The 27,088-nt window shown below is 39.3% G+C and overlaps 1 protein-coding gene across 7 annotated transcripts in view; it reads right to left on the bottom strand.

Annotated features, from left to right (window-relative positions):
- Window positions 1–251: 251 nt before the first annotated feature.
- Cask (calcium/calmodulin dependent serine protein kinase) overlaps window positions 252–27,088 on the bottom strand; it is a 349,943-nt gene continuing 323,106 nt past the window's right edge. For 4 of the 7 annotated variants that reach the window (XM_026387544.2, XM_026387547.2, XM_026387546.2 and 1 more), the window contains 7 exons: window positions 23,999–24,114; window positions 15,689–15,769; window positions 15,501–15,581; window positions 12,726–12,928; window positions 11,210–11,329; window positions 5,533–5,616; window positions 252–2,243 (listed from right to left, as the gene is read on the bottom strand). In XM_026387544.2, coding sequence (XP_026243329.1) covers window positions 2,067–2,243; window positions 5,533–5,616; window positions 11,210–11,329; window positions 12,726–12,928; window positions 15,501–15,581; window positions 15,689–15,769; window positions 23,999–24,114 — 862 coding nt within the window. In that variant the 3' untranslated portion in view covers window positions 252–2,066. The remainder of the gene's footprint in view (window positions 2,244–5,532; window positions 5,617–11,209; window positions 11,330–12,725; window positions 12,929–15,500; window positions 15,582–15,688; window positions 15,770–23,998; window positions 24,115–27,088) is intronic. The other 3 variants (XM_026387548.2, XM_026387549.2, XM_026387552.2) reach the window with 1 other exon arrangement.

Below are 27,088 nucleotides of genomic sequence, written 5' to 3'. Positions count from 1 at the left end.
GTCTGGCCTTGGCATCAGAGTGAAATCTGTCTTAACACAGGCCTATACGACTCTTTGAGCATTTCTCTCTCCATCTAGGGGAGCCCACTGTTGAGCTTGTCTCTGGTTTACCTGTTTGGTCACCCCCACCATAGGGCCCAAACACAAGGAGTTAACTCAACAACCTGTTAGTAAGTTGTCGACTCATCCAGTCACTGACAAAGAATGATCATCAGAAAAAAAAACAAAAAACAAAAACAAAAAAACCAACAACCAATTGGCATCTTTAATAACAGTAGGTGAGGGGTGGGGTGTTGACCATGTAAGAGGAGTCTATAAAAACTGCCTTTTCTGTTCGGTCCCTTAAGAGGAGCTGTTCAGCCCAGAATACACCCCGCACATCCTGCCAAGGCACAATGTGACAGAGGCCATCTAACCTACAAGAAGCAAAAATGATGGCGTGTTTTCAAGAATCCCAGGTTAACAGAAGCGCTTCACACCCTCACGTGCTAAGGAAAAACATTCTACTGACCTCCGGCAGGGTCTGGGAACCCCCAGCCCGAATGTCCTGTATTAGAAGAATGTGACCTCGTGGTGGGGTGATGAGATGGTGAATGTCTCTAAAAGCAACAAGGACAGATGATTCCCCTGTGCCAAGGGATATAGCAAGAGGAAGGAGAGACCACAGGTAGCCCTGCGAGTCAGACGCGGTCCACGCTGTGCCCTGGCAGGTGGCTGTTTCTGTCCTGCCGACTGATACTCACTCCTGGGCCTTCGATGGGTCCATGAGCATCTAATGAATTCTAAAATTGAAAAGATCATCGGCTTGGAGGCCTAAACAACTCTATAATGAAATGAAGGACCCAAAGGCATTTAATTATTGAACACATAAAAGGAAGTATATTTAAAAAAAATTGGTCAGACTGTCCTGTTAGTTATTATTTTAAAGGAATTTACAGGGCTGTTATAGATTATTCTTTTGGAATAATTCAGTTTATAGCAAACGCCTAAACTGGTTTCTTCATTGCACAGTATTTTCTCTTAAAATGGGTGCTTTTAAAACAATTACATACAGATTAAAAATCCTCATTTCTTTGCTTAATTAAAACGTTAATACTCTTAGACAACACAGATCCGAAATGGTGAAACCAGCAAATTCCCCCTCCCACCTTACAACAAATTAAATTGAGACAAAATTACAAACACATTTCACTACATGATTATTATTAATAAAAATCAGTTTCTTTTCTTTTTTTTTTTATAAAGTTGCCCGAAATGCAAGGGATGTGCATAGGTTTACAACTTAGTCATAATAGCATTTTATTCTTATTCTCCTGGGTGTGCCCCGTGAACGGAAAGTACTTGGCTGTAGATTACAGATTGATTTGTCCAACACAGACACACCAACAGCATAAACGCTCGCGACTGTCCACATGCATTAAGAGTCAAGACCCAACTTCAAATCTCTAAAAGGTTTACAGGGTGCTTCAAAGAGACAGTATCACATTATCTGGATGTTACATAAAGGACTTAAAAAAAATACTATTCTAAAAAAAAAAAAGAGAGAGAGAAAAAAAGGCCTTTAAAAATTTATGACTGTTTTGTAATCACTAGACTAATTATTTCAAATAAATAAAGGAAAGAAAGATATTCCAATCCATAAAATCAGACTCTAAAAAGAATGTAGTGTTCCACCCCCAGTCAAGGTAACAGAATCATTGTTTATTATTATTAAAATAGATTATAGAAAGCAGCATCTATTTTGTGCAGTTTTTAGGGGCCTTGGAAATAAAAAGCTATGATTTCCAAAAATATAACATTCCAAAGGATTGAATAATACATACATTTAAAGATACATTTTATTAAAGTTTAGGAGAACTGATTAAAAAAGATACTGTCTCTTTAAATTAGTGTGTAATTGTTTTTCTCCTCCTATCTATTCGGACATGACAATAATTATAAATGTAGGTCACACTACAACTAGGTAGTCTCTAGGGACCACGACCTGCTGACACAAGGCCCATGACAAAGAGGCTTTTCCATGTATGAGGTGGCTCCCAGTTATGCTCAGATATCTGGGGATGGGCCTAATAGACCCAGGAGACCGGGACCCACTGCGGGGCTGTGCACACGAGCTCAACGGCTTCCTCCAGATGTCTGATTGTCTCATCAATTTCATTGTTGATAATTGTGAGATCGAAGTAGTGCGCGTATGTTCTCTGGAGGATATCAGACTCCTTCTGCAGGCGCTGGAGAGATTCGTCCTAGAAGAGGAGCGTGGAGGAAGGGTGGGTGTGGGAGAGGGGGAAAGCAAACAGAAGACAGGAATCAGTGGGATTCTTTCTCTTTTCACCTGTTTTTGCTCATCCCAGTGTCAGAAGGCCGTCAAGGCCCAACCTTGATGGGCTGCATCTGGGCATGAGGCCAGGATGGGACCACGACACAGGAGGCCACCATCCCTGGGACAGCAGGAACTCCTGCTGGCATCCACAAGTGCTTGACATGCAACAGGGGGCTCCATGACAAACCAGACAAAATGCACACTCTACAGCAAACGCACTGGCCCCCAGGCCTTGCTGTGCCTGTCCCAGGTCGGTCAGGGCGAGGCCCCGCGAGGTGTGGGTTACCAGTGGCTTCTGTTCTTTCTTCCCTCCGCTAACCCATCCTCACATCTGGCACAAGGGCTCTTGATCCCCATCCCCTTGGTCCTTGAAGCTCCCTTGAGCCACGCTTTGGGGACCCACCTGCATTTGCACCAATAAGCCCTGTCTATGGATGACAAATGAAGTTGCATTTTTTCCTTTTCTACTAAAGGTTCAGCATGTTTAAAAAATTCAATTATGTATAATGGCCCTGACTTGACAGCATCAGATGCCAGAGGCAAAAGCTTTTTGGATGTTACAAATAATGGCTGGAATAAGGCCATTTTCCAAATAAAACAGCAACTGGCATCTGATGAATTCCCCAAGCTGGTCTGCATTGGAAATGACCCAATGCCACTGTTCGCATGTAGTTATATTTCTCACGAAAACAACTCTGGAGCAAAGCTACTGAACTCTAGGCAGGCTTGCTGTGGTAAAGGATGTCCCCTAAAGCAGAGCTTGCTACACATTTTGACAACCTTCACCAGGCTGAGCCATGGCAGGAAGGAATTTAGGGTCTCAAATTCGTCATGTGAAAATGGCCTTTTGCTGGCAGTTCTTTCAAGACAAGGATCTCTTAAGGGCCACCATTAAGAGATCCTCCATTATCTTTCATTATCTTCACAGCACAAGTATGTTATACTGAACTCTCCAAGGCCAAGTTCAATTGAAACTAGAGTACTTTATGAGTCAAATAACCACACCTACTCTCCCCTTGCACTGGATGAACACTGGGTAGGTGAACTATCTGCCTGAGTTAAAAAAAATATATTGAAAATGTATATTATTTGATATAAATATCTGCTTATTTCATTAATTTCCTTCTTCCCAATTAGGGCATAAACTTGTCTCCTGTGTCTGTCATTACTGTGCCCAGGCATGGAGCCTTGCACACAGTTGTTGCTTAATAAACACTGTCAAAGGAACAAGCACCTGGCTGATAACTGATCATCACAGGGTTTTACAAGTAATAAGTCTATCATCAAGGGACTAAGCAATTCTACTAAGAAAGGGGTGGGGGCTGGGGTAACAGAGGCGGGTCTCCAGAGAAAATAAAAGATGCTGGGATCCTTGAGGGACCCAGGAGCTATAGGTGCCCAGTAGTGGCTTAGGACCCCCTCTCCTCTTCTCTGAGGCCCCTCTATTATTTATAATAAGCTCAATGCAAAAATGCCATTTTAGGAAACCTGCATTTACCCAAAGACAGAAGCACTTCCCACCAGTATAACAAGGAACAATTCCTATGAAGTCACTGTCTGTGTTTGTTAGGAGATTCTGTTTGACTATACAATCCTGGGCTTCAAAAACTGCTAGCAGGGTTTATGTTTTGTTCAGAAAGTGGGGCTGAGGAAACCATTCAAAAAAATGTGTGGCTGAGAGTGTCAGCTTTTTGATGTAGTTCTCTTTGTAGGAAAATAAAACTCCCTCTTACAGATCTTTTAAGATGAAGCTCTATTTTCCAGTTTCTTCCTTGACGACAGCTTGTCTGCATGCTGGACTCACACGTGAGCAAGGTTCAACTCAGTGAAAACAAATGCCTTTATTCTAATAGCAGAAAGCAAGGATTCGTGGGACCAAAATGTCTACATTCTACATCTATTAAAAGGAACAAAGGCTGTACTTCATCACCTCCTAGCTGGTACTTACAGGCAATTTTCTGCACCATTTTGGCAGCTATGGAAAATTAGTAACAGGGCAGGAAAACAGGCAAAACAAAAAACAAAAACAAAGCAAAGATGATAATTCAAGAAAAACACATGGTAACCAAAGGATAAACGCTAACCACAATGTGGATTTCAAACATGCTTGTGTATGAATCAGATGGGAAAGTTGAATTTTACAAAGGAACGTGCCTTTTGCAAATGAAATGACAAAAAAAAAAAGATGACTGAAAATACGAGTAATAAAGCCCATCTAAAGATTTAACCTTCGTTAAAGGTATACAAAGTATGAATTGCTAAGCCTTGATTTAACTGCACTGTATGCTTGGGTGATTTAGGCCAGTGTTTATTGAACACTGTTGAGAGTCCTCTGGTGGTTTCTAGAATTTGCAAAAGTTCTTCAGGATAACTTTGTATAGCAGTATTCCCTTAACTAAAAAGAGATGGCAGGGAGGCACTGTCCCACCTTCCAGACATGTGAGACTATCTGGTCAGCAATAGAAAGCCTTCTTAGTGGGCTTGGGAAGAAGGATGGCGTAGCCAACTCTTGCACATACCTTCTTTGTGGCAGGTGCTGACTTGAGTTGGCTTGAGAGCTGACAAGAGCTCTTTTCTTTTTGTTTCCAGTGCTGGGGATGAAACCCAGGGCCTCTTGCATGGATAGATTAATGCTCTCCCACTAAACCATATCACCAGCTGAACAAAGCTCTTTTCTAAGTTTGATGGTCTCTAGGGGCCTCTGTAGCCCAGCTAAGGTCATGGATTCCTTACAGCTTTCTTTAGGTAGAGCAATGTTTGATCCAGAGCTGGCCCTGGGGGCTCCTGCTGTCTTGGCATCACCGAATCTAGACAGAGCGACTGGCAGTCCTAGGGATGCCTGGGAAAACTCCATCTTGGGGGACTGATAGAGTTTATCCTTGGACTTTAGAAGTGACTTATTGAGAAAGCCATAGACCGACCATTCTTTTCCACATCCTGTTTCACCAGAGCAGACGTTTGCTGCCAATGAAGCAATGTGCTTTCCAACTGTGCTGTAGACTAAGGCTGGAATTTGTTTCAAGATTCTGATCTCTGAAGTTCACACGGTTGGTGTTACCTCATTCCAAATACTGACTGCCCAGCATCAACAATAAATCAGAGTTTCATTCAGTTGTCTTCATGGAATAGGGCTTTGGTTTTGAGTGCATCACACATGTGGATCCTTACAATGGGGGCATGCTTACTTGGGGGAAAAGTAGATTCATTCTTACCTCATTTAAACCTGGAGTGATAGTTGGAGCGGCAATAAAGACAACAAAAGGAGCAAACTCTGCAGTTCTCAGGACCTTCAGTGCCTGGGTAAAAACAAAACAACAACAACAAAAAAAAGAGACTTAAATGAAGATATAAGTAATGCCACTTTCAAATAAGTCTATGAAGAATTTACGTAACTGAAAAATTCAAGCCCTTGGTTCAATTTTTTGGCAAGGTATTAAATGTACCAATTTCATAAATCAGGTTATTTTACTTCATATCTTCTAAAGGATGAATGATAGTTGTCAGGAAACAAAAGCTGACAAACTGGACATTTTTCTTATGAATCTCATGAGTCAATTGGCTTTATTTCTCTTCGCAAAAGTTAACATGAACTATGTTGGTTAATGTTCATTAAAACCTGGTTATTAGCTGGAGCTTGAATTTTAATTGATGGTCTATGCATTTGGGGTAATGGGCCTTCAGATTGGCTTCACACCAATCCAGAGCCCACTTTGTTACATATGAAACTGCAAATTGCTAACCACTGATAGCAAATCCTGGCCACTATGATTGTGTGGGCTACATTCATGCTTACATAAGGCCTTCTGTGTTGCCCTGGTGAAAGGATCCAATAGGGTTGGTGAGACAGGGGGACCCTGCCCAGGGCTGGAGTCATAAAGCCCCAGGCTTTTTTTGTTTTAGCCCTGCCACTAAAGACAATGTGTGGCTGTGGGCAATGTGTTGACCCATGAGAAAATGTGGCACTCAAGGGAGAAGGAACTCTGGGATCCCCTTCAGTTCCCTTCCAAAGCATCCCAAACCTCTAATTGCAAAAGTTGCTAGTTTGCATAGATGAATTGCAAAGTTGCAATCGGATGCAATGGGAGTTGATTCTGCTGTGGGATCATTGCTTTAGCTCCTCCCCTGGGAGGATGCTTTTGGAGGTTTATAAAGGCTCCTCCAAGGACAAAACCTAGCGTACCCATCCAGGAACCCAATCCACAAGTTAACTCATATGCATCAGGGGTAAATATCTTGCTGTTCTTTATACGAGAATTTAACATATCAATTTTGTTAGCTACATATTTTTATTTTTAAAATTATTATTAAAATTTTTTTTTTTACGGTGCTGGAGATCGAACCCAGGGCCTCCCACATATCTTGCTTTTTTAAATGGTCTCTAAATATGTGTGCTTTCCCTTATTCCTGTCACTCCATCTTTTGCCTGGTTCACTGTCATCACAATAGACTGGTTCTCTGTTTCCAGTTTTGCTGTTCTTCAACTATATTCCACTCTGCTACTAAAATGGTTTTTCTGAAATGCCAATCCCATGTTCCATGCTTGAAACCCTTCAACAGCTCCCTTTTGGCCATAGGATTAAAAAAAAGTATACTCCTTAGCATGAAGATCAAATCCTTCCCTCACCAACTGGCCCATGCTTTAACCTCTTTGGCTTTCCTCTGCCCTCTCCTCAGAGGACTGGCCTTACTAAGCTGCTTTGAGTTCTAGAAAGGGTCAGACTCTGGCTTCCTGGTGTCTTTACTTACAACTCCCTCTGATTGGACCTCCCATCCACCTTCCCCCTTCTTCACTCTCCTCTTTGCTTGACTGAGTAATCCCTTCAGAACTCAGTCCCAATGTTCTTTTCTCTGGAAAGTTCTTTGTGAGCCCTGAGCCACTCCTCTGTGCTCTTAAAGCACCCACCACACTGGAAATATTAAGCTCTTGGGGACCTTGAGGGCAGGGACATGTCCTGTTCAACTGTTTCTTTCATGTCCAATATGACACCTGTCATAAACTGCCTTTAGGATCCAATTAAAAGGTCAAAACAAAAAATCTAATTTGTACTTGATTTCTCTTATCTTTTGAGGCAGGTTTGACCAGAGAGCATGCTGCTACATGTATGTAAGAGACAAATTTGATATGAAAAATTCTGACTTTCTCTTTGACTGTTAGCCCCACTTACACTGAGATACTACTTCTGAATTTTGGTCACATAATATCTACTGGTGGGTTGAGGGAAACTGGCATACTATCTTATTTGTCCATTAGAGTTCTTTAATTTTTAAAGTCACAGGTTCAGAGTTCCCTCTAAGAAAGCTCTTCAAAACTTGCACATGTTCATTTTTAAAGAGGCAACTGGCAATTTCTTTGCTGATCTTTTGTGACCAAAGACTTTAGCAAGGAACAGTCATCATGAAAAAGCCATATGGAGCCAAACAGGAACCTTCTCTTAGAAATGTCCTTTTTGTCAATGTTATCTTGGGCCTCTCCTCCTTCTTTCCTGTGCTCCTGCACCAGATGAATACAGGCTCAACTGGAGCAGAAGGTTTTCTTATCACACACACATACTCGCACATAGCCGGCCTTTGAGCAACTGAGATGGGGGAAACATCCTATTTGCTATATCCATAAACACATGAGGGTCATTCTGCATTTACTGTATGAAACCATCAATGAAGGCTATGTTCATCATATTGCCACGAGCCTTTTGTGTCAAGAATGTTTGGAATCTTGATTCCAAAAATAAATAAGTAAATAAATGTGTGTGTGTGTGTGTGTGTGTGTGTGTGTGTGTGTGTTTTGCCCTTGTTGCCAGGAAGTTCAGAGCCAAATTGAATGTTTATCACAGTAATTACAGTAGCTCCTGTGGTTCGCATATTTTCTTTCTCCTCTTTTTCATGGCTTTGATTTTCTATTTCTGTCCTATATTATTATATTTTCCAAAATTCTGAGGTGGCTCAAGTCCTGACTGTGATGTTCTTGTCTAGTGCGTATGATATCTTTAGCAGAGTCACCACACATTTCTTTGTTCCTGAAGGTCTCTGTCCCCATTCCATGCTCTATTTCTGTGTTTCAAGTGGGCAACATTTTGGATGCAGTTTCAGTCTGGATGAGGTTCAGAGTCACTTGAGGAACAGGAAATGGAACTCCTCACAAGGATTCTCCTCCCTCAGGCAGTTAATAGCTCACTTAAAGACAAACTCTAAACCTTCTTCAGTTCTGACTCATGAGGAGACACAGTCTCTCTCTGAATCCCAGAGGAATTCAGAGAGAGAGAGAGAGAGAGAGAGAGAGAGGAGAGAGAGATAGGGAACATGCGCACACATGCTCTAGAAAGATCACTGAGAACACTGTATTCAAATAGTCAAAGTAATGTTAATTTAACAGTTACTTCTTTAGTTCTCTTTTATGGAGTAAACTGATTTTATGTTCATCTATGTGTGGCTAAGAATTAATTTCAGGTTACCATCTTCAAGGACTACAAACTCATTTGACCCAAGTATGATGCAGATAGCTATAAGACTAATTGGGTTTGGAAAGTTAAAAAGTATACAAGGGCAAGCGGACAAATAATTTTCTACAAAAATCTAAGGAAGAGCACAGTGACCTCAAAGAGGAAAGCAATTGAACAAAATGGCCTCTGGTTCAGAACCTGGTTGCCAGGATGTTCAGAGCCAAATCTGTTTATCACAGTAACTGTAGTAGCTCCTGTGGTTCTCATATTGGCTTCCTCTTCTTTTTCATGGCTTTGATTTTCTATTTCTGTATTGTGATTTTCTATTTCCTATATTTTTGTATTTTCTAATTATTATAATTATGTATTTTCCAATTATTGTATTTATTATATTTAAATCATTCTATTTTCTAATTACTGTATTTTAAAAATTTCTATCCTATCTTATTATATTTCCAAAATTTTAAGATGCCTCCAAACCCAGCTATGATGTTTTGTGTATAAGGTTTTATATCTTTGGCAAAGTCACCTTGCATTTCCTTGTTCCTGAAAGTCCCTGTCCCCATACCTTATTTATTTATTTATGTATGCCATACTAGGGACTGAACCCTGGGCCTTGTGCATGCGAGGCAAGTACTTTTCCACTGAGCTACATCCTCAGCTCCTAGAAGCTTCCTCTTGACAACAACCTTTCCCTCTGTAGGCAAAAGCAAAAGCCCAAATATTCTGCTACTGTTAACTTTTAACACTCTAAACAGATAAATCAGAGTAAGGTTAAATTCTAAAACCATTGCATTAAGCTTTCATCACACACTGGAGAGATTACAGTTTCAGCTTTAGGGACAGAGATTACTGAGTCCTAACTTTATTTTCATAAGAAAGAAATCTTATATTTTTTTCCTCAGGTTTTATTGCCTTCTACATTTTTCTAAATGTTTTAAAAACATTTGGTGGACCATCCTGAAGATTCCTAGGGAGGAGGTTGGGATTTATTACACACAAAACAAAACCAATAACAGTTTAAGTTCAAACCACTTTCAATCTGCTATAAACCTTGGTTCGAGTTACTTTTACATTAAGCCTCGATTTCTTCCATTATGGAAATAGACACTGATTTCTATTTCATAGGATCCCAAAGATTAGGTAAGGAGTAATAACGCTTAATGAAATATAAAACATTATAACAATACAATCTATTATTTTAAAAGAAGCCAGGTTACTATTTTTTGTAGCTCAATGTCTTTACCATTGTTGTCTAGGTTTAGAGTTGGACCACAACATTTAATCATATAGTACTATTACACATGTGTTCCATTTGGCTTTAGTTGTCTAAAATAAATTAAGATGGCCTCAAAGCATCAGACCTGCACTCAATGAGCTGAACACTAGCATTAGGTGGTCTTTCTATGGCCCATATGTGGTAGAAATGGCCTCAGATGTTGTGGATGTGAGATTTTTTAAAAAAATGCCACAATTTACTTTCCCTGTTAAGGACAGTTTCTGATGTACATGGAGGAAGGAATTTCATCCTCACCAGTTTGTCTTCTTAATTATATTTTTAGCTTCTGGCACAGTGCTTGGCATATATGGGCTTGATAGAAGTTTGTTAAATCAAACTGTGAGATACAGTAGTGGGGTTAATCTAACAAGCTAGGGCAGGAAAGGGGCTAGGAGAAAAATGTCATAAGGTCCCAAGGGGAAAGTCTCCCTGAAGCATCAAGGCTCTGTCTGAACGTAAGTTATTCATGGCCAGTGGCATCCCCAAAGCAGGATAAGGACCCTTCCCAGACCTAAGGAGAGTAGGCTGAGGGCAGAGAAGCCTGAGGGTGAAGTCCCGTTGGTGCAGACTCTGCGGGCACCCCATGGTGTACACATGGTCTCAAGTGTGAGACCTGGGCTGAGAATGAGTCTAGACTGGGCAGAAGAGCCTGGGACCAGAGTGGTCAACCAGCCCAATGAGAGGAGCAGGCCCTGGGGCTGCTGGCCCAAAGAGGCTCAGGCAGAGACCAGGATGCCCATGGCCTGCCTTCAGGGGTCAGTGAACTTGAGAGATCACAGTTCTGATAGGTGGGGACACAGGAAGTAGGAGAGGAGAGTGCAGGTGAGCCCATCCAGCAGTCAGGGAGCAGGGGGACAGTGTGCCCAGCTGGGGCAAGGAGGTGCTCCAGGGCCAAGTGCAATGGGTTAAAGGAACTGCTGTGGATGTCCTGATGAGGCCGAGAGAAGGGTCTCCCACTCAGCAGTGCAGAGCAATGCATGGCTGTGCAAGGACCAAGGGACAGGGAGAGCTGGACACTATGGGTGGAGCAGCAGCGGCAGCAGCGGTGGTGGCGGCGATGACAGCAGCGGCAGCAGCAGCAGGTAAGGCAGAAAGCCCTTGAAAGTGGACTTAGGTAATGCAGAGGGGGTCTGAGGAGCCCTGCAGCCAGCATACTGCTAGAGACATTACTACCAGCAGAAAACGACGTTCAGGTGAAGACCAGTGTGGAACCCAAGGAGAGGATGTCGAAGACCAGGACCAGGATTGAGACCTTGCCTCTAGCCACCCCTGGCCAGAAGATTTTTCCAATCCCTAGTAAGGAGGGATTAGTAGTTAAACAAAAATCAATCTGCGTTACACATCATCATATTTAGTTCTATATAGGTCCAAGTTAATTGTCAAGTCAACTACAGTGTCTGCTCTATTGTTGCTCTCCTCCCTAGCCCCCGAACCAGATCCTTTCATGGTTTCCAAAGTTCCAAGTTCAAGAACCCCATCAAGTGCTATCAAATGGAAACAGATGAACCCAATGGCCGCAAGTTAGGATCTTGGTGTCCAGAAACTGAGCAGTCAGGTCCCAGGTCACACAGATCCTGCTGTGCAGTTTCTGTCCTCACTTTGGGGATGGCTGGGGGACCAAGTCTTATGCTGTGACCCTTGAACAGGGATTTGCCCTGCCTAGGATGGCCATCTAAGCCTCCTGATGAAATACAGGGGAAGCCTACTACAGGGGAGCTGACCCTTCATTTTGGTGGTTAGTGGACTGATTCTAGGTGATAAGGGATTTAGGGTACAGAATGGCCTTTAAAATGGCAGACCTGGGAGTCACAAGGGAACCCACAGCCTCTCCTTGTAACCTCCCCTAATATCTATAATTCCCAAATCCTTCCTTCTGTGCTTCAAGTCCATTTCTGCTTGGATTATACTCAGACATGAAAAAATAGCTTGTCAGCATTTTTTTAGGTGCTGAAGATGGAACCCAGGGCCTCACACATGCTAAACCCACACTCTCACCCTACCACTAAGCGACACCCTCATCCCCTTTGATGTCAAGCCTTTTTTTTCAAGTTTCCTAATTCCAATTGCTTTTTGCAAAAAACATATTTACAAATCATTTAATCATCTCCACATCCAACTTCCCTTTGAGTCCTCTCCAAGTTGTCTATATCTGACCTAGTTTTAGCTCAGGGTCAGGCAGCATCCTCTTGTGAGGAGACTGGAGAGGCAGAGAACCACCCCTGCTCTCCATCCCTGCTCCATCTTGACATCTGGCATCTGGGGTCACTCATGCTTGTTTTCAGAAAGCTAGCACTGTGTTTCATAACCAGGCCCCAGGATCAGTTTCTTGCTAATGATTAACATAAGATGCTGGCGGGTGCTCTGATGGTTCAGCGTAGCTGTACCAAGGCTGTTGTGATAACAAAGTACCAGAGTTTCACCCTGAGGTCAAATGATAGTAGAATTTCTGTAGAAGTTCTGAGTATAACAAATCTCATTGGAGAATAATCTGCTTCCTAAATACATGCCCAGTGATCGGCCAGTCTGCATTCTAGACTGTTAACCCATAAAATCTTGATTATTGACACTTTCCTGAAGCTTATGAGATTATTATGCAACCTATGAATCTCAGATGGCATCTTTTGATTTCAGAATCTGAACTTATCAGCATGCAGGCAGGATGGAGGGGTTCAGGGTGGCTGGGCCTTACCTGAGGCTCCACATCCAGAATTGCAATCAGCCCCTGCTCGTGGATCTTACGAATGGTCTCCAGTTTTGTCCCATACATTGCGTCCTCGTGGCTGCCATACTCCAGGTATTCATTGTTTGAGATGTCTTGCATCATTTGGTCATGAGATACAAAGTAATAATTCTTTCCATTTTCTTCATCTTTCTTTGGAGGTCTGGTTGTATCTGCAAAGTCCCATGTCACGAGAGGTTTAAAGGCTGAGCTGATCAACTTATGTTCCTAATGGGCCCACCCAGACTACTACTACTCTTTTTAAAAGTTGTGGCTTCTTTAGGGTATGTCCCACATACCCTGTTCCCATCCCAGCAGCTAGAAGCAAACTCTAGAAACCATTTTTATATGTGTATAACTGTGCCATTTAGTTATTTGGTTTGGGGAATACTTCAGTATTTACAGATATATTTCACTCCTTCATGGACCACCACAGGAAAAAGATGAAATGATCCAAGATTAACTCACTCACTATATATATGTCTCAGTGTATTTGGGCCTTGAGCAGGAGGAAGAAAGAAGATTTAAAAAAGGAAATACCAAATATGGTTATTTAAATTTAAACAAATTATAAATAAAAATTTAGTTCCTCAGTTTTACAAGCCATGATTCCAAGGTTTAACTGGCACAGGAGGTTAATGGCTGCTGTGCTGGACAATACAGAGATTGAATACTATCATTATCATGGACAGTTAGTGAGGTGCAACCATAATTATCATATAAAGACCTAAACTAGGAGGTGGCAAACTGGTTCATGGGCCCAAAATGGTCTGCAGTCTTCAGGTTTTACTGGGACACCGCCATGCATGTTTGTTCACATTTTTGTCTATGGCTCTTTTTATACTGCCATGGCAGAGCTGAGTAGTTGTGACACAGACTGTGTGGCCTTCAAAGTCTCAAATGTTGACTACCTGGTCCTTTACAGAAAAGATTTGCCAAAGTCTGACCTAAGTGGGTATATACTAAAGTCTAAACCAATATGCAAAACTCGCTTCAGGAAATGTTTTTCTAGATGAGCAAGGAATATTGGTTTAAATCTTTTTCTCCCTTTCCTTCCTCTCTCCTACCTTCTTCCTTGCTTCCTACCCTCCTTAAGCAAAGACAAATTTATACTACTCTTTGCTGGCATACGGGATCAAGCCAGTGGGGAATTTCTTCTTTCCCTTAGAAGTGCCAAGTGTCATGAACTTCAAACTGTGGACAATCAGAGAGGAATCCTTTCTCTAGCCACATCAAAAGCTCAAGAAGTGGCATAATATATTGATGATATACTATCTTCAAATGATAACTATCTTCAGTTATCTCAGTAGTTAAATGTATGCTGTATACATTTTATTTATTTTTTCCAGATTTTTTTATTGGTGCATTATCATTACATGGGGTCAAATATTTCAGAGATTAGACATGATTGACATCAGAAAAAGGAAGGTTTAAAGTCCAGCTAGCTAATTGGCCATTTAATAACATGGAAGTTCAATTGTTATGTGCTCAAGAACAAACCAAATGTTAGCCAAGCTTGTTGTCCTCAAGATCTAGATATAAGAAGGATTAAAAGAACATTCCAAAGTATTTGATCAGAAAACCCCAGTAGCACCAATTGCAACGATACTTGATAAAAGTTTGTCTTGGGTAAATCAGAGCCATCTTGTGAAGCCTCCTGGCTCACTCAGGTGTACAGACTGAGTAAGTGGTGTGGACTGTGTGCTTCAGGATGGCATCCCAGGGCCCTGCAGGAAGGAGCCAGTCAGGACATTTTCTCCAGTTGCTCTTACAAATCATTCTCCTTAAGCTCTTCCCACCCTGAACAAAGCTGTAACTGCTAGAAAGCTTAAGGGATTAAAATTTGAAACTTTAGAATACAGATGATAATAAGATGGCTGCTACTTATCCACCATCTGCTAAGTGCTTCATACACATGTTCTCAAATCTTCTTTACAACCCTGGGATTATTTTATTTTATAGTTCACATAATGAAGAGGGCAAAGGTTAAGAATAAAATATAGGAAGGTAAGGGGGATATTAGAAATCTTAAAATTTTCAAATTCTTTATAGTAAACACTTGATAGCACATTGACTGGGTTTTTAAACTGATAAGAAGAAGACAGGTGTGTTGGTGCACACGTGTAATTTCATAGCTTCTTGGGAGGTTGAGGCAGGAGTGAATCACAAGTTCATGGCCAGCCTCAGCGATTTAGTGAGGCCCTAGGCATCTTAGATGCTGTCTCAAAATAAAAAATAAAAATGGCTGGAAATGCAGCTCAATGGCAAAGCACCCCTGGGTTCAATCCCCAGTGAGAGAGAGAGAGAGAGAGAGAGAGAGAGAGAGAGAGAGAGAGAGACTGTTGCATTACAGAAAAGTATATAACTATCAAAACTTATTTTTCTGAAGAATAACTAATCTAGGCAATGTTTCAGGCATACTGTTGGAAAAATTAAATTATAAACAGAATGAATGAACTTAATGTTATTTAAAATCCCACAAACATAACACACACACACACACACAATACATATATTCATACTAAAAGAAGCCTAGGAGGGTATACAACAAAATATTTATAGAACTTATTATTGGGAGAGTGAAGTTGGGATTATTAACTCATTTTCTTCTTTGTCCTCTTTTGGGTTTTTACAAATTTCCTACAACGAACAGCTATTACTTATATAATCAGAAAAAATATGTAAATTACCATGTTGAAAATTAATAAGAAAAACATAATTAAAAGATATTGAGACGTTGCTTACGTGGAATAGGGTATGCAAACCGGTCCGGGTGCTTTGTGATGAGGGTGTTTTTTATGTGTCTTCTCCCAACACCATGTGCACCTATGGCATTTTTTGGAAAAAAAAAGTTAAAATTGACAACTGTTAATAATATTTACAAAATGTTTTTAAGGTGAGAATAAGTAAGACACTTTTATAGCCAAACTTACCTAATAAGACTAGTGTTTTCCTTTTGAATGCTGGCAGTTTTACTACTTCTTCATATGTGACAAGATCTAATTGATCAAACACTAAAATGCAAAGATTTAGAAGAAAGGTCAATTTATGGAATGAATATTTCAAGTACGTAAATTGTAATTTTACTGGCAAAAACCAAGTTACATTAAAAGTGTCTTAAAATATGAATTCAATTTATGGTATATGCTTTACATGTGATTGAAGTCGTATAGCATTTAGGAGAGAAATTTTCATTTTAAGCCCATGAAAATGCACTTTAGAAACAGGGGCAAAGATATGTTGAGTACATGCATAAAGTCCAATTCGAAAGGATACTGCATATTTTTTCCCATGCAGTATCTAGCAAATCATATGAATTCATTCAAAATCACATGCTGTTCATATTTTTACAATTTAAGAAATCAGCAATACTAAAAAGAAAAAGTCTATGGACAGTGACCAACATGAACAGAGCATGAATGCAGCTAAAGTCAACCAAGAGAGGGGCCAGCTAGGTCATTTCTAGAGAGAAATGGATGAGAAATGCACGGCCATTGGTCTTGAACTTCATGGTTCTTTCTTTCAAATTGATGAAGGTGGCATGCTAGATTCTTTCAAAGTCAAGTTCTGTAATTATCGTCACAAGCTTTTAAATGAGCATCTTGCAAGTTCTATTGTAACCCAGATATCCATTCAATGGAAAATCTCAGGTACGTAAGTAGGAGAACATGCTTTCCTGGCCCTGAAACCATGTCACTCACTCATCACCTTGGGCAGTTGTGTGTGATAATCAGGATGGACAGGATGGCAAGAATAGTAAAGGAGAATCTGAACTCAGAAACTTTTGCAAAAGGAGAGTTCTCTGATTATTACAGACCAAGAAGAAATAGTTTAAAAATACTTCTCTGACACCTGCCTGTTAGCAACACAAGAAGGATTTTAAGCAACATGTGAAAGTGTTCTGAGCAAATGACCATTCCTGTTGAAGTTCAACATGGTCAGTTTCTCACACAAATTTGAAAATTCTCACAAGAAGGCTAAAATCATCTGTTTCCTGCAGTTTTTTTTTTACATGGTCATACCCAAATATTGTCAGGTACACACTAAATCTTCCTCTTAAAAGAATAATGAATTAGCCCTAGATTTTATTTATTATTATTATTATTATTTTTGGTATTGATTGAACCCAGGGGCGCTTTATCACTGAGCCACATCCCCAGCTCTTTTAATTTTGAAACAGGGTCTCGTTAAGTTGCTTAGGGCCTCTGTAAGTTGCCAAGGCTGGCTTTGAACTTATGATCCTCCTGCCTCTGTCTCCTGAGCCACTGGGGTTACAGGCATGTGCCGCCATGCCCAGTTTCTAGCCCTGGATTTTAGAGGGGTTGAAGTAAATTTAATAAAATCGATTTCACATTGCCATAAAGGAATCTGGGATGCTTAGGTTCATCATTAAGAAGGTATCTGCTCCCTGAAACAATGTGGCTAAATGATTGTATCAGCTCAGTAGCAAAGAATCTCACAATGCAAAATAAGATACCCTGGAATGCAATAGATCAGAAACAAACAAATGAACAAAAAGCATGATTCTCAAAATATATATAAAAAGAAATATGTTAATAAAGCATTAGTGCATATTAATGGGTACTTGTGCATTTGTTTTTGTTCCATAACTGGATTTCATAAAGGTTGACTGCAAATCTTTAGAGCATATTCCCTAGCAGCAGCTAAAAATGACGACGTTTTCTGTGTTTGAAATGGCACGCTCCCAAAATTAAAATGAACATGAGGCTCTCTGTGGCAGAGCTAGCTAGTAATGCTGCAGTGGTGATGGAGTGATGAGAGCTGCAAAATGAAAGCAGGAGTGCTTATGGCATCATTTTGTGTACCTATTGTCTGCTGAGTAATATTTCCATCAAGAAAAAGCATGCTTGTGGAACAAGTACATCAATTGGCTGATTTATTTATTTATTTAGGTACTGTGGATTGAGCCCAGGGACACTTAACCACTGAGCTACATCCCCAGCCCTTTTTATTTTTTATTTCGAGACAGGGTCTCACCTAAGTTGCTTAGGGCCTCGCTAAGTTGCTGAGGCTGGCCTTGAACTTGCAATCCTCCTGCCTCAGCCTCCCAAGCTGCTGGGACGACAGGCATGTGCCACCATGCCCAGCTGATATGTTTTAGTGTGTAAAAAGAATCAAGTCTCTCATGAAAGATCAAGATGATGATGACACAAGCATTCTGAATGGTAAACACATCCCCTCCCTCTACAGAGCCCTGACTCTGGTCCTACTGGATTAAGATGTCAGTTTTTAAAAACACGCAAGAATGTGTTAGATATCAACAATCAACACCACGAAATGAACAGATAGGTTAAACATCAGCATCTTAACCATGAACGAGTAACATGAAGGGGTTACTTTGCTCTAAATGAAATCATCACGTGGTCATAGGGTTGCAAAGCAATAAGAAAGGATATTGAAACATAAGAGATACAAGGAATATTAGGAGCGTACTTAAAGATTGAACTTTTAAAGGTTTTAAGTTGCTTGTTGATTGAAAAAAAAAATGAAACCACCAAAAACACAGAGGCATAGTCATTCAACAGGTTACTTACATGCACAGAGGCCATTGGGAGTGAGACAGCATGAAAAATGTACAGGGGTCATTGAAATATGGCTTTTCATATATTAGTAAAATAAAAGTATAATATGCACAAAATAAACTTTATCATGCAATATTCTAAACACAAGGCAAATCAGTCACATTAAGAAACAAACTCATTTTAATAAAAATTTAATCATATCCTTATATAAAAGCCAGTGGATTTCACATACTAGCATCTGGGATTGAAATTTTACATGGGAATTTACAAGACACTCTTTTTAGAGAGTGTAGGTGTGGAAGTCTTTTGTTTTTCATTTTGCACCTTCCTGTACTGTTTGCAATTTCTAATCGTGTGTGCCTATTACTATTATTATTAATTTTTGCCAGCTCTAGGGATAGAACCCTAGCACATGCTAGGCAAGTGCTCTACCACTGAGCTGCAGTGGTAATGGAGTGATGAGAGCTGCAAAATGAAATCAGGAGTGCTCATGGCATCATTTTTTATACCTATTGTCTGCTGAGTAATATTTCCATCATCATCATTATTATTATTTTTAATACTTTTAGTATTAAAAATAATGCACTAGGGTGGCAAGGCCAGAGGCCACTATTTTGTCTTTAGAGTTCTATGTACTCAAGAAAACAAAAAGCATAAAAGTGAAGTACTTTTACTTTTAAAAGTAAACAGTAGTAATTTATAGCACTAAGCATAATTTAAACATGCTTATGAATGGTATTGTAGAGATGCTCTCAGTTAATATGTATGTATATAATAGCATATTTTAGGATATTCAAATATCACTGGCTCGGGGATCTGTCACTTAAAAATGAATGAATGAGGGCTTTCTTCCTTCCTTCCTTTGTACTAGTGATTGAACCCAGGGACACTCTACCATTAAGCTATATCCTCGGCCCTTTTTAGTGCTTATTTTGCAACAGGGTCTCCCTAATTTGCTGAGGCTGGCCTTGAAGTTGTGATCTTTTTGCCTTAGCCTCCAGAGTTGCTGGGATTACAGGTGCAAGCTACTGTACTTGACGTGAAGACTTTGTAATTTTAAAAAGAGTTCACATTAGTAACTTGATCCAAAATTTACTTCTGGAAGTTTTAGGGGTGGGAATCTCAATGCCTCAAGAGTGCAATTCTAGCAGCACGACAATGCTTTTTGCACCGAATGTATGTGGCTAAAAATCTTTACGTGTTGCAGAAAATGTATTTGCTATAAACACTACACATACCATAATCAAATTTTTTCCCAAGGATTCAGAAATACTTTCTGGCATAGTTTGCTTATATTTCTCTGATTTCCTGGTAGGTTACTCAACATTCCAGACACTTCTTTTAAGTTTCTGGTAATTACTTTCCAGTTGAATCTTTTCCATAAAAAAAAGCTGTTAGCATTGAATCCTTGTCTCAGTTTGAAAAGCTGCAGATATCTTCAAAGACTATACAAATCTCCAGTTAAAAAAGGGCATTGCATACTGGTCGCATCAGGCCATGGAGTGTACACTCGAATGCCTGCAGTGGCCAGGAAACTAATGTGGTTAAATGAAGTGGGCCAGACACAAAAACAGGGGATTGTGGGGTTGGTGGGCGCTGGAGAGGAAGTGTCCATCCAAAAGGGCCATTGACGGCCCAGAGTCCTTAAGAAAGGAAGTAGCTCACTGTTCTGCATTCCAAGGGAAGTCTAAATCCAGAGTTTTATATTGAATAATCTGACTTTCAAATGTGATAACTTATAAAATTGTTTTAAACACTGTGTGTGTGAGAGACAAAACTTATTTATGGGTTCAAATTGACTAACAAATAGGCTGCCACATTATGATGTGAGATGTAGGCCATACAGATGAGCAGAATTTGGCTTTAACTAAATAGTAGAATTTCCTAGTGACAGAAATGGAAATAATTCTGATATTATTGTTTCCATAAGTTTTATCTACTGACAGTCTGAATCCTTTATTTTTACCACAAATATAAACAATTTCAAAATTTGATGATAAGGTTTGGCTCTTGCTGTCGATATATGATCAATTCTCAAACATGCGGATTATGAAACAAAACATACTGCTCTTATTTGCTAAGTACTACAGGAAGAACAAAGGGCATATTGTGTTTCATTCAATTTCTGAAAAAGCCAGAAAAATCCTCTGCAAATATAGTTTGATGTGTGCCCATGAGCCCATCTGGCTCGTTTTCAGTATGAAAGATCATGATATTTCCAATTTTTTGATGTTTCTATGTATCTGCCTTACTAATGGAGGTCAATAGTATTTGCTTCTCACTCTTTTAGGGCAATTCTGTATGTTAGGATGAAATTTCATTATGGCTAAAAGCAGAAGAGCTGATAAGATGCCCAAATTCCCTTCCTGAAAATCTGATCTCTTGTAGAGTAATAGCAATCCCTCAGGAAATGGAAGAGTTGGTTGGTGAAGCAGAAGAAATCTAAAGAACTGGTAACAGAAAGAAACGCTAGGCTTTGTCAGGCAGAAAAATCCAGAAAGTGCAGGAAAATAGCTGACCATTTCTCCTGACCAGAGAAACTGAAAGGAGAGCTTGACAGATTATTTTGCAGGTGAGAGAACCCTAACAATGATATTCTGACTAGAGAATCACAGATAAACCTAAACACAAAGAAACTTTTTCCCCCCCTTGGTCTACATTTTATTGGCACTTAAAGGTCAATTATCATTTCATATTAGAGGTGAAAGCAGTAATATATCATAGTTTAGCAAAAAGCTTACACAGGTCTAGCTTCTGTGACACTCAGAGAGATTTCTCAGGCTGCTAGAGGACAGTAGATCACAATATAAGAACAAATGCTCTAAATGGTTCAGAAGGCAAAAAATAATCCCCCTTCCCGTGCTGATTTCTATGCCATTAGAGAAAAGTATTGTTTAAGGAGCTCTGCAAGAACCTTCTAAGGAGCTCAGACTTCATTTCCCAAGAGGGTTCACATGCAGAGAAAAGTACTGACAGGCAGAACACTCACTTAAGCAAGGGATTGATTCAGCTTTGATGCTCAGAAGAGATCCTTAGTTAGGAAAACACTGAAGATAACAAATAAGTGGTTGAAGTAGGTCCCCATCCCCACTTGCCCTCGCTTTATCTTCATTTTGAGTTTCCAAGAACTTAGATAGGTCAATGGTTTGGGACAGATGTAAAGACAGAGGAAAAACCACTTCTGTTCTACCCATTAGGCTCCTGCCTTCTGTATCAAGGGTGAAATCTTTCAACCTTGACAGGCAATGATCTACCAGAGAGCCAAAACCTGCTGTGGGATAGAGTACTAAGCTTCCTTAAATGATACCTATCTGGCGGGCCACGTGGTGAAAGAACACTGAATTTGAGAATTAGAAAAAGATTGTCTTGATTGATTAGCTGAATTCCCTTGTTTGTTTTTTGGTACTGGGGAATGAACCTGGAGGGGCGTTCAACCACTGAGCCACATCCCCAGCCATTTTTTTTTTGTAGTTGAACACAATACTTTTTTTAAAAAAAAATATTTATTTTTTTTTATGTGGTGCTGAGGATTAAACCCAGAGCTTCGCATGTGCCAGGCTAGTGCTCTACCGCTGAGACACAACCCCAGCCCCCACCCCAGCCATTTTTTAAAAAAATATCTTATCTAGAGACAGGGTCTCACTGAATTGCCGAGGCTGGCCTTGAACTCCTGATCCTCCTGCCTCAGCCTCCCCAGCTGCTGGGATTATAAGCATAAGTGATTTGCCTGAGTCCCATGGTTACTCAGGTGTGCTGATTTCTGGTCCTATCTCAGGCTGCCTATTAAGCTTACAGATGTATTTGCAGGACCAGTGTGCTCCATCCGTTAGGAATCAGAGAATTAAGACAACAAGAAGAGACTAGTGATGTCCCGGTGCTCAAAGAACAGAAAAAGTGAACCACAGAAAATACTGGCTGCCAGATTGGATGCTGATTCTCTGGCAAAATTCTTTAATGCATGATTGATTGGGTTAATTCTTTATCATCATTTAGAAAGATCTAGTTTTTCAATGGACTTGCTTATTTTTCCTCATAGCTGAATTAAAGAATATTGGCAAATTGAACACTCATGTCTATGGGCCCTCCATTAGTACAGTATAAAACTAATGATGCACTGACAGCCTTAACCAGCCATTTCTTTGTTGTTTTCTAGGTTTAAATTAATTTCAATGCCATCTATGTCTATGTGTCATTTAATATTGTAAATTTTTCAAATTAAGATAATTTTTTTGAGTATTTTAGATAATGTCAGTATGTTTTCTTGTGAGCCTGTTAGATTGTGCTACTGGTAGAAGCTGGCAGAAATAACAACAACTAAGGACACTTGGCAAAAACCCACTGACATCTTAGGTTGAGCAACACTCTGCTGATACTGCATTGCATTTTTTCAAAGCATGCTACTTGAGAATTTGCAATTAATAGTGGCTAGACTGCATTTAACTAGTCTGCTTTAAGTATTTCTTCTCTTTATAAAACAAAACAAAAAGTCATTATGAGAGGAGTGCTCTGTAGTAGTATATAATCAGAAATAAAAGATACATTTTATCAGAAATAAAAATGTGGTACAATGTAATTAATCCGGAAAGAAGGACTTCCCATATAACACTACCATTTGAACTTAAAACTATGTGGCCACTCACATTCATATTGTACCATACAGCATTTCAAAATGTTTATTTTAATTTCTGATTCAGAAATGAAAATTGAGAATTCTTAAATATTTTTTTCCTAGTGAATGTTAGAACATTCTACAGAGAAAGAAGCTTTTCATATTTGTCCAATTAATTATATTATGTTGTTGGATTGAGTATGTGTGTTTGGATTCGCTTGATGTTTTTGGGTCACATTTGATTTTTGGAGTTTTTTCTGAAACCTTGGGAACCCATCTAATGCCAGTGTCAGGGCTCTTAATTCCTCAGAAAAAGTTCCTTACAAAAGGAGTCATTTTAAGAAATCACTGAAAATAACTGTATCATTATGTATTTTCTTTTCACTTAAGCTACATCCTACGAGTCTTCTGGGAATTCTCTTGCAATAACAGATCATGCTTTCTTGGTATTCATTTCAGTTTTTAACAAAACAAGTGAACATTTTGACTTACGTTGCACACAAGCTTCCATATAGACAAACAAACTATGAAGGGAAGGCCAAGATAAAATGTCTTTGATTTTTTGGGAGCTTGGAAATGCCATGAAGGAGAAGACTACTCACAGAAACGGACTAAACCAAGTTAGTACCTATGTCATCTGCGCCCTTTCAAACCAAGCACTGAACCTTTTGCAGCACAGCTTGTGCATGCACCTTTGCCCTTAGATATCTGTCATGGGGCCATGTCCAAGCACCAGGGAGGAAGCCAAGAGGGAGGGTTATCTGCTCAAGGCCAAGGGAGGTAAGAATCCTGGGGTCTTGGCAAACTCTCAAGCTCCCATTTCTCAGGGGAGGACTTAACTTGTTGACATCCCCGAAAACAGTATTTCCCAATAGAATTTCTATCCAATAAAGTACAACTTTGTAAAATATATTGTTAATCACCAATATATTAATCGGAGGCAGAGTTTTCTTCATGGTTTTGCAAGTTGGTGACAGTCTCACAGGGTGGAATGTTTTGGATAAACTCTGAAGACCAAATGGAAATGTTACATCTACATTGGTCTTGGAGATGTTTAACCCAGCCTCAGGAACCGATGTACTTTTCCCTACCTGCATTGTGCTTTGCCAAATATTTATCTTTGTACTGCTTCTTTTTCTTGCCAAACCAAGTACAGCTGGCCTGCTGCTCCTGTTTGGTCTTCTCCATTGCAATGCAAGCTACTCGCCTAGTACACAAAGGAGGGGGAAAAAACCCACCAAAATTAATGTATACATTAATATATATTAATGTATAAAAGAGAAAGATGATTCATTTGAAGAGTTTACATGAAAAAGCATGAACACACTCATTGCAGTCTTTCAAATCACTCACAAAAGACTGCTTTTTGGTTTGCATGATGATCCCTTAGAAATGTTTAAACAGCATAGGCTTATGTTAAAATGGCATTGCATTTCTTGAACATACATCACTGATAACACAGATCAGAAACTTAAACTTGTGGCTATGAGAATGATCATGGGATTTTGAGTAGAGACAGGCCTCTTTTGAACCTTGGCTTTGCCACTCATTAGCTGGTATTGAGTACTTAGTGTTAGGCACTTTTCTAGGAATTTTACATATATTAACTCAATCTTTCTAATGACAAACAGAATTGTGTCACCATTCTACAGATGAAGAGATATTGAAGGATTGAGAGGCTAAGCAATTTGCCCGAAATTACACAGCTAGATTGTAACTTTACTTCACATCCTGTCAAAGTAGGGAGAGTCTGGCACCCAAGCCCATGACCTCAGCCAGAACATTCTATCAGTAAGGTCTTTAATCTCTTGGAGTCTCTCAGAGGCTGTTATAAAGAATTAGAAGACAAAAGGTAAATGTCCCTACCTCAGTGCCAGGCACACAGTAGATGTTTAGTAAATAGTATTCCTACTACATGACAATTCTTTTTTCTTTTTCTTTTTGCAGTACCGGGGACTGAACCTAGGAGTGCTGTACCACTGATCTACATCCCCAGACCCTTTTATTTTTTATTTTAAGACAGGGTCTGGCTAAGATGCTTAGGGCCTTGCTAAGTTGCTGATGCTGGCTTTTAAACTTGTGATCCTCCTGCCTCAGTCTCCCAAGTGAAGTCCCTGGGATTACAGGTATTCATAATGGAGCCCAGCCTGCATGACCAGGCTTAGTCCAAGATAGAAAAAAAAAAAGTGTTATAATTAAATTGTTATAATTATAAGCAGAAAATTATAATTTTGGTTTACTTGATTATAGTATGCAGCATTGGTAACATAGGCAGAGATGTTAAAAAATTGTTCTCTTAGGTTTAGTCTATGCAGATACTTGCCTTTTTTTTTTTTTTTTTTAAGGATGTTGCCATAGATTTTACTCTCTTAATGATTTTACTTATAGATCAATCAGGAGTCCCTGAATGAGTTATATATAAGGAAAATCCAAAATCACTATCAGAATGCCATATGGTACTATTGTAAATGTGATGTTATTTTCCAGTGGGGTTGTACTGATGTACACTCCCACCAGCAGTGTATGAGAGTTCCTACTGTTCTACTTCCTTGGAAACATTTGGTATTATTAGTCTTTAATTCTATCATCATGGTGGATAAGCAATATAATACCACTGTGTTTTAGTTTACATTTATCTGATTAGTAACGAGACTGAGCACCCCTGGATTTCTTCTTTTGTAAAGTGTCTGCTTAAATGTCTTGATTATTTTCCTGATTTGGATATTATACCTTTGTTAGTTCTACGCATTGCAGATACCTTCTTCTACTCTATGGATTGCTTCTTTATTTTTTTATGGTATCTTCTAATGAACACATATTATTAGCTTTAATTTAGTTAAATGTGCCAATCTTTCCTTTAATGAGAAGTATTTTTGATATTTTAAGAAATCCTTCCTAGTCTTTGAAGATATTTTCCAATATTACCCTCTCAAAGTTTATAGTTTTATTTTTCATGATTTGGTTTTTAATGTAAAGGAACTGAGTTTTGCTGTTTGTGTGAAGTAGGGGTCTAGTTTCTTTCTTCTTTTTCTCTCTAACAGATACCCAATTATCCCAGCACAACTTACTGAAAAGTCCGTCCATTTCAGACTGCTTTGCAATGCTATTTCTGTCATATATCAAGTGCCCATTTGTGTATGGGAGTGTTTGGGGGTTCTCTATTCTTTTCATCTGGTCTATTGGAGCATCCTTAACTTTACACTGGATTATCTTTAAATTTTATTTTTGTACCAGGGATTAAACCCAAGGGTGCTTAAACACTGAGCCATATCCTTGGCCCTTTTTATTTTTATTTTGAGACAGAGTCTCACTAAGTTGCTTAGGCCTTGCTAAGTCGCTGAAGCTGGCTTTGAACTTGGATCCTTCTGCCTCAGCCTCCTGAGCCGCTGAGATTACGGGCATGCACCACCATGCCCCACAATACTTGATTATCTTAACTACTAAAGTTTTATAAGTAGTCTTAGAATCTAATGGAGCAAGACATCCTTATTCATTCTTCAAGAACATCTTGGTTACTCCTTAACAAATGTATTTCCATGTAAACTTTAAAGTTAGATTGTCAATTTCAAAACTGTTGGGATTTTGGCTGAGGTTGCACTGAATCCATAAAATCAATATGGGAGGAATAGATTTTCTACAATATTGAATCTTTCAGTTCATGAACACAATATGTCTTTCTGTTTTCCTTAATGTTTCAATACATTTTATAATTTTTTTCTATAAATTTCTCGAATACCTTTGTCAGATTTGTTTCCAGGTTTACTGATTTAAACAAACAAACAAGGCATTGTAAATGGTATTTAAAAACTACTTTGTAATGATGAAAATTTCAAACACATATGAGAATATAATGAAATGAACCTCAGATACATACAGCACAACTTCAACAATTATTACTCATAACCTTATTTGATTTTTTAAATTTTATCTCTGTGATATCTTAAGTATGCTCCTTTACCATTATCATTTCTTGCAAATGGGTAATTAATCTAGAGACCTAATCAGATTCAGGGTCAATTTTTTTAGAGCATCATGGTGTTGCAGGTGGTATTATATATGGGATCATTTAAAAGTTTTACTTTCTGTTTGTGACTGGTAAATAGAAGTGGAATTGATTTTTAAATTTTAAGTGTTTTATTAGTTAATTATATACAACAATGGGGTTTATTTTGACATATTCA

This window comes from Urocitellus parryii, chromosome X, assembly GCF_045843805.1.
Source record: "Urocitellus parryii isolate mUroPar1 chromosome X, mUroPar1.hap1, whole genome shotgun sequence".
NCBI classification, from domain to species: Eukaryota; Metazoa; Chordata; class Mammalia; order Rodentia; family Sciuridae; genus Urocitellus; species Urocitellus parryii.
This window is presented reverse-complemented; position numbering and strand designations above follow the sequence as displayed.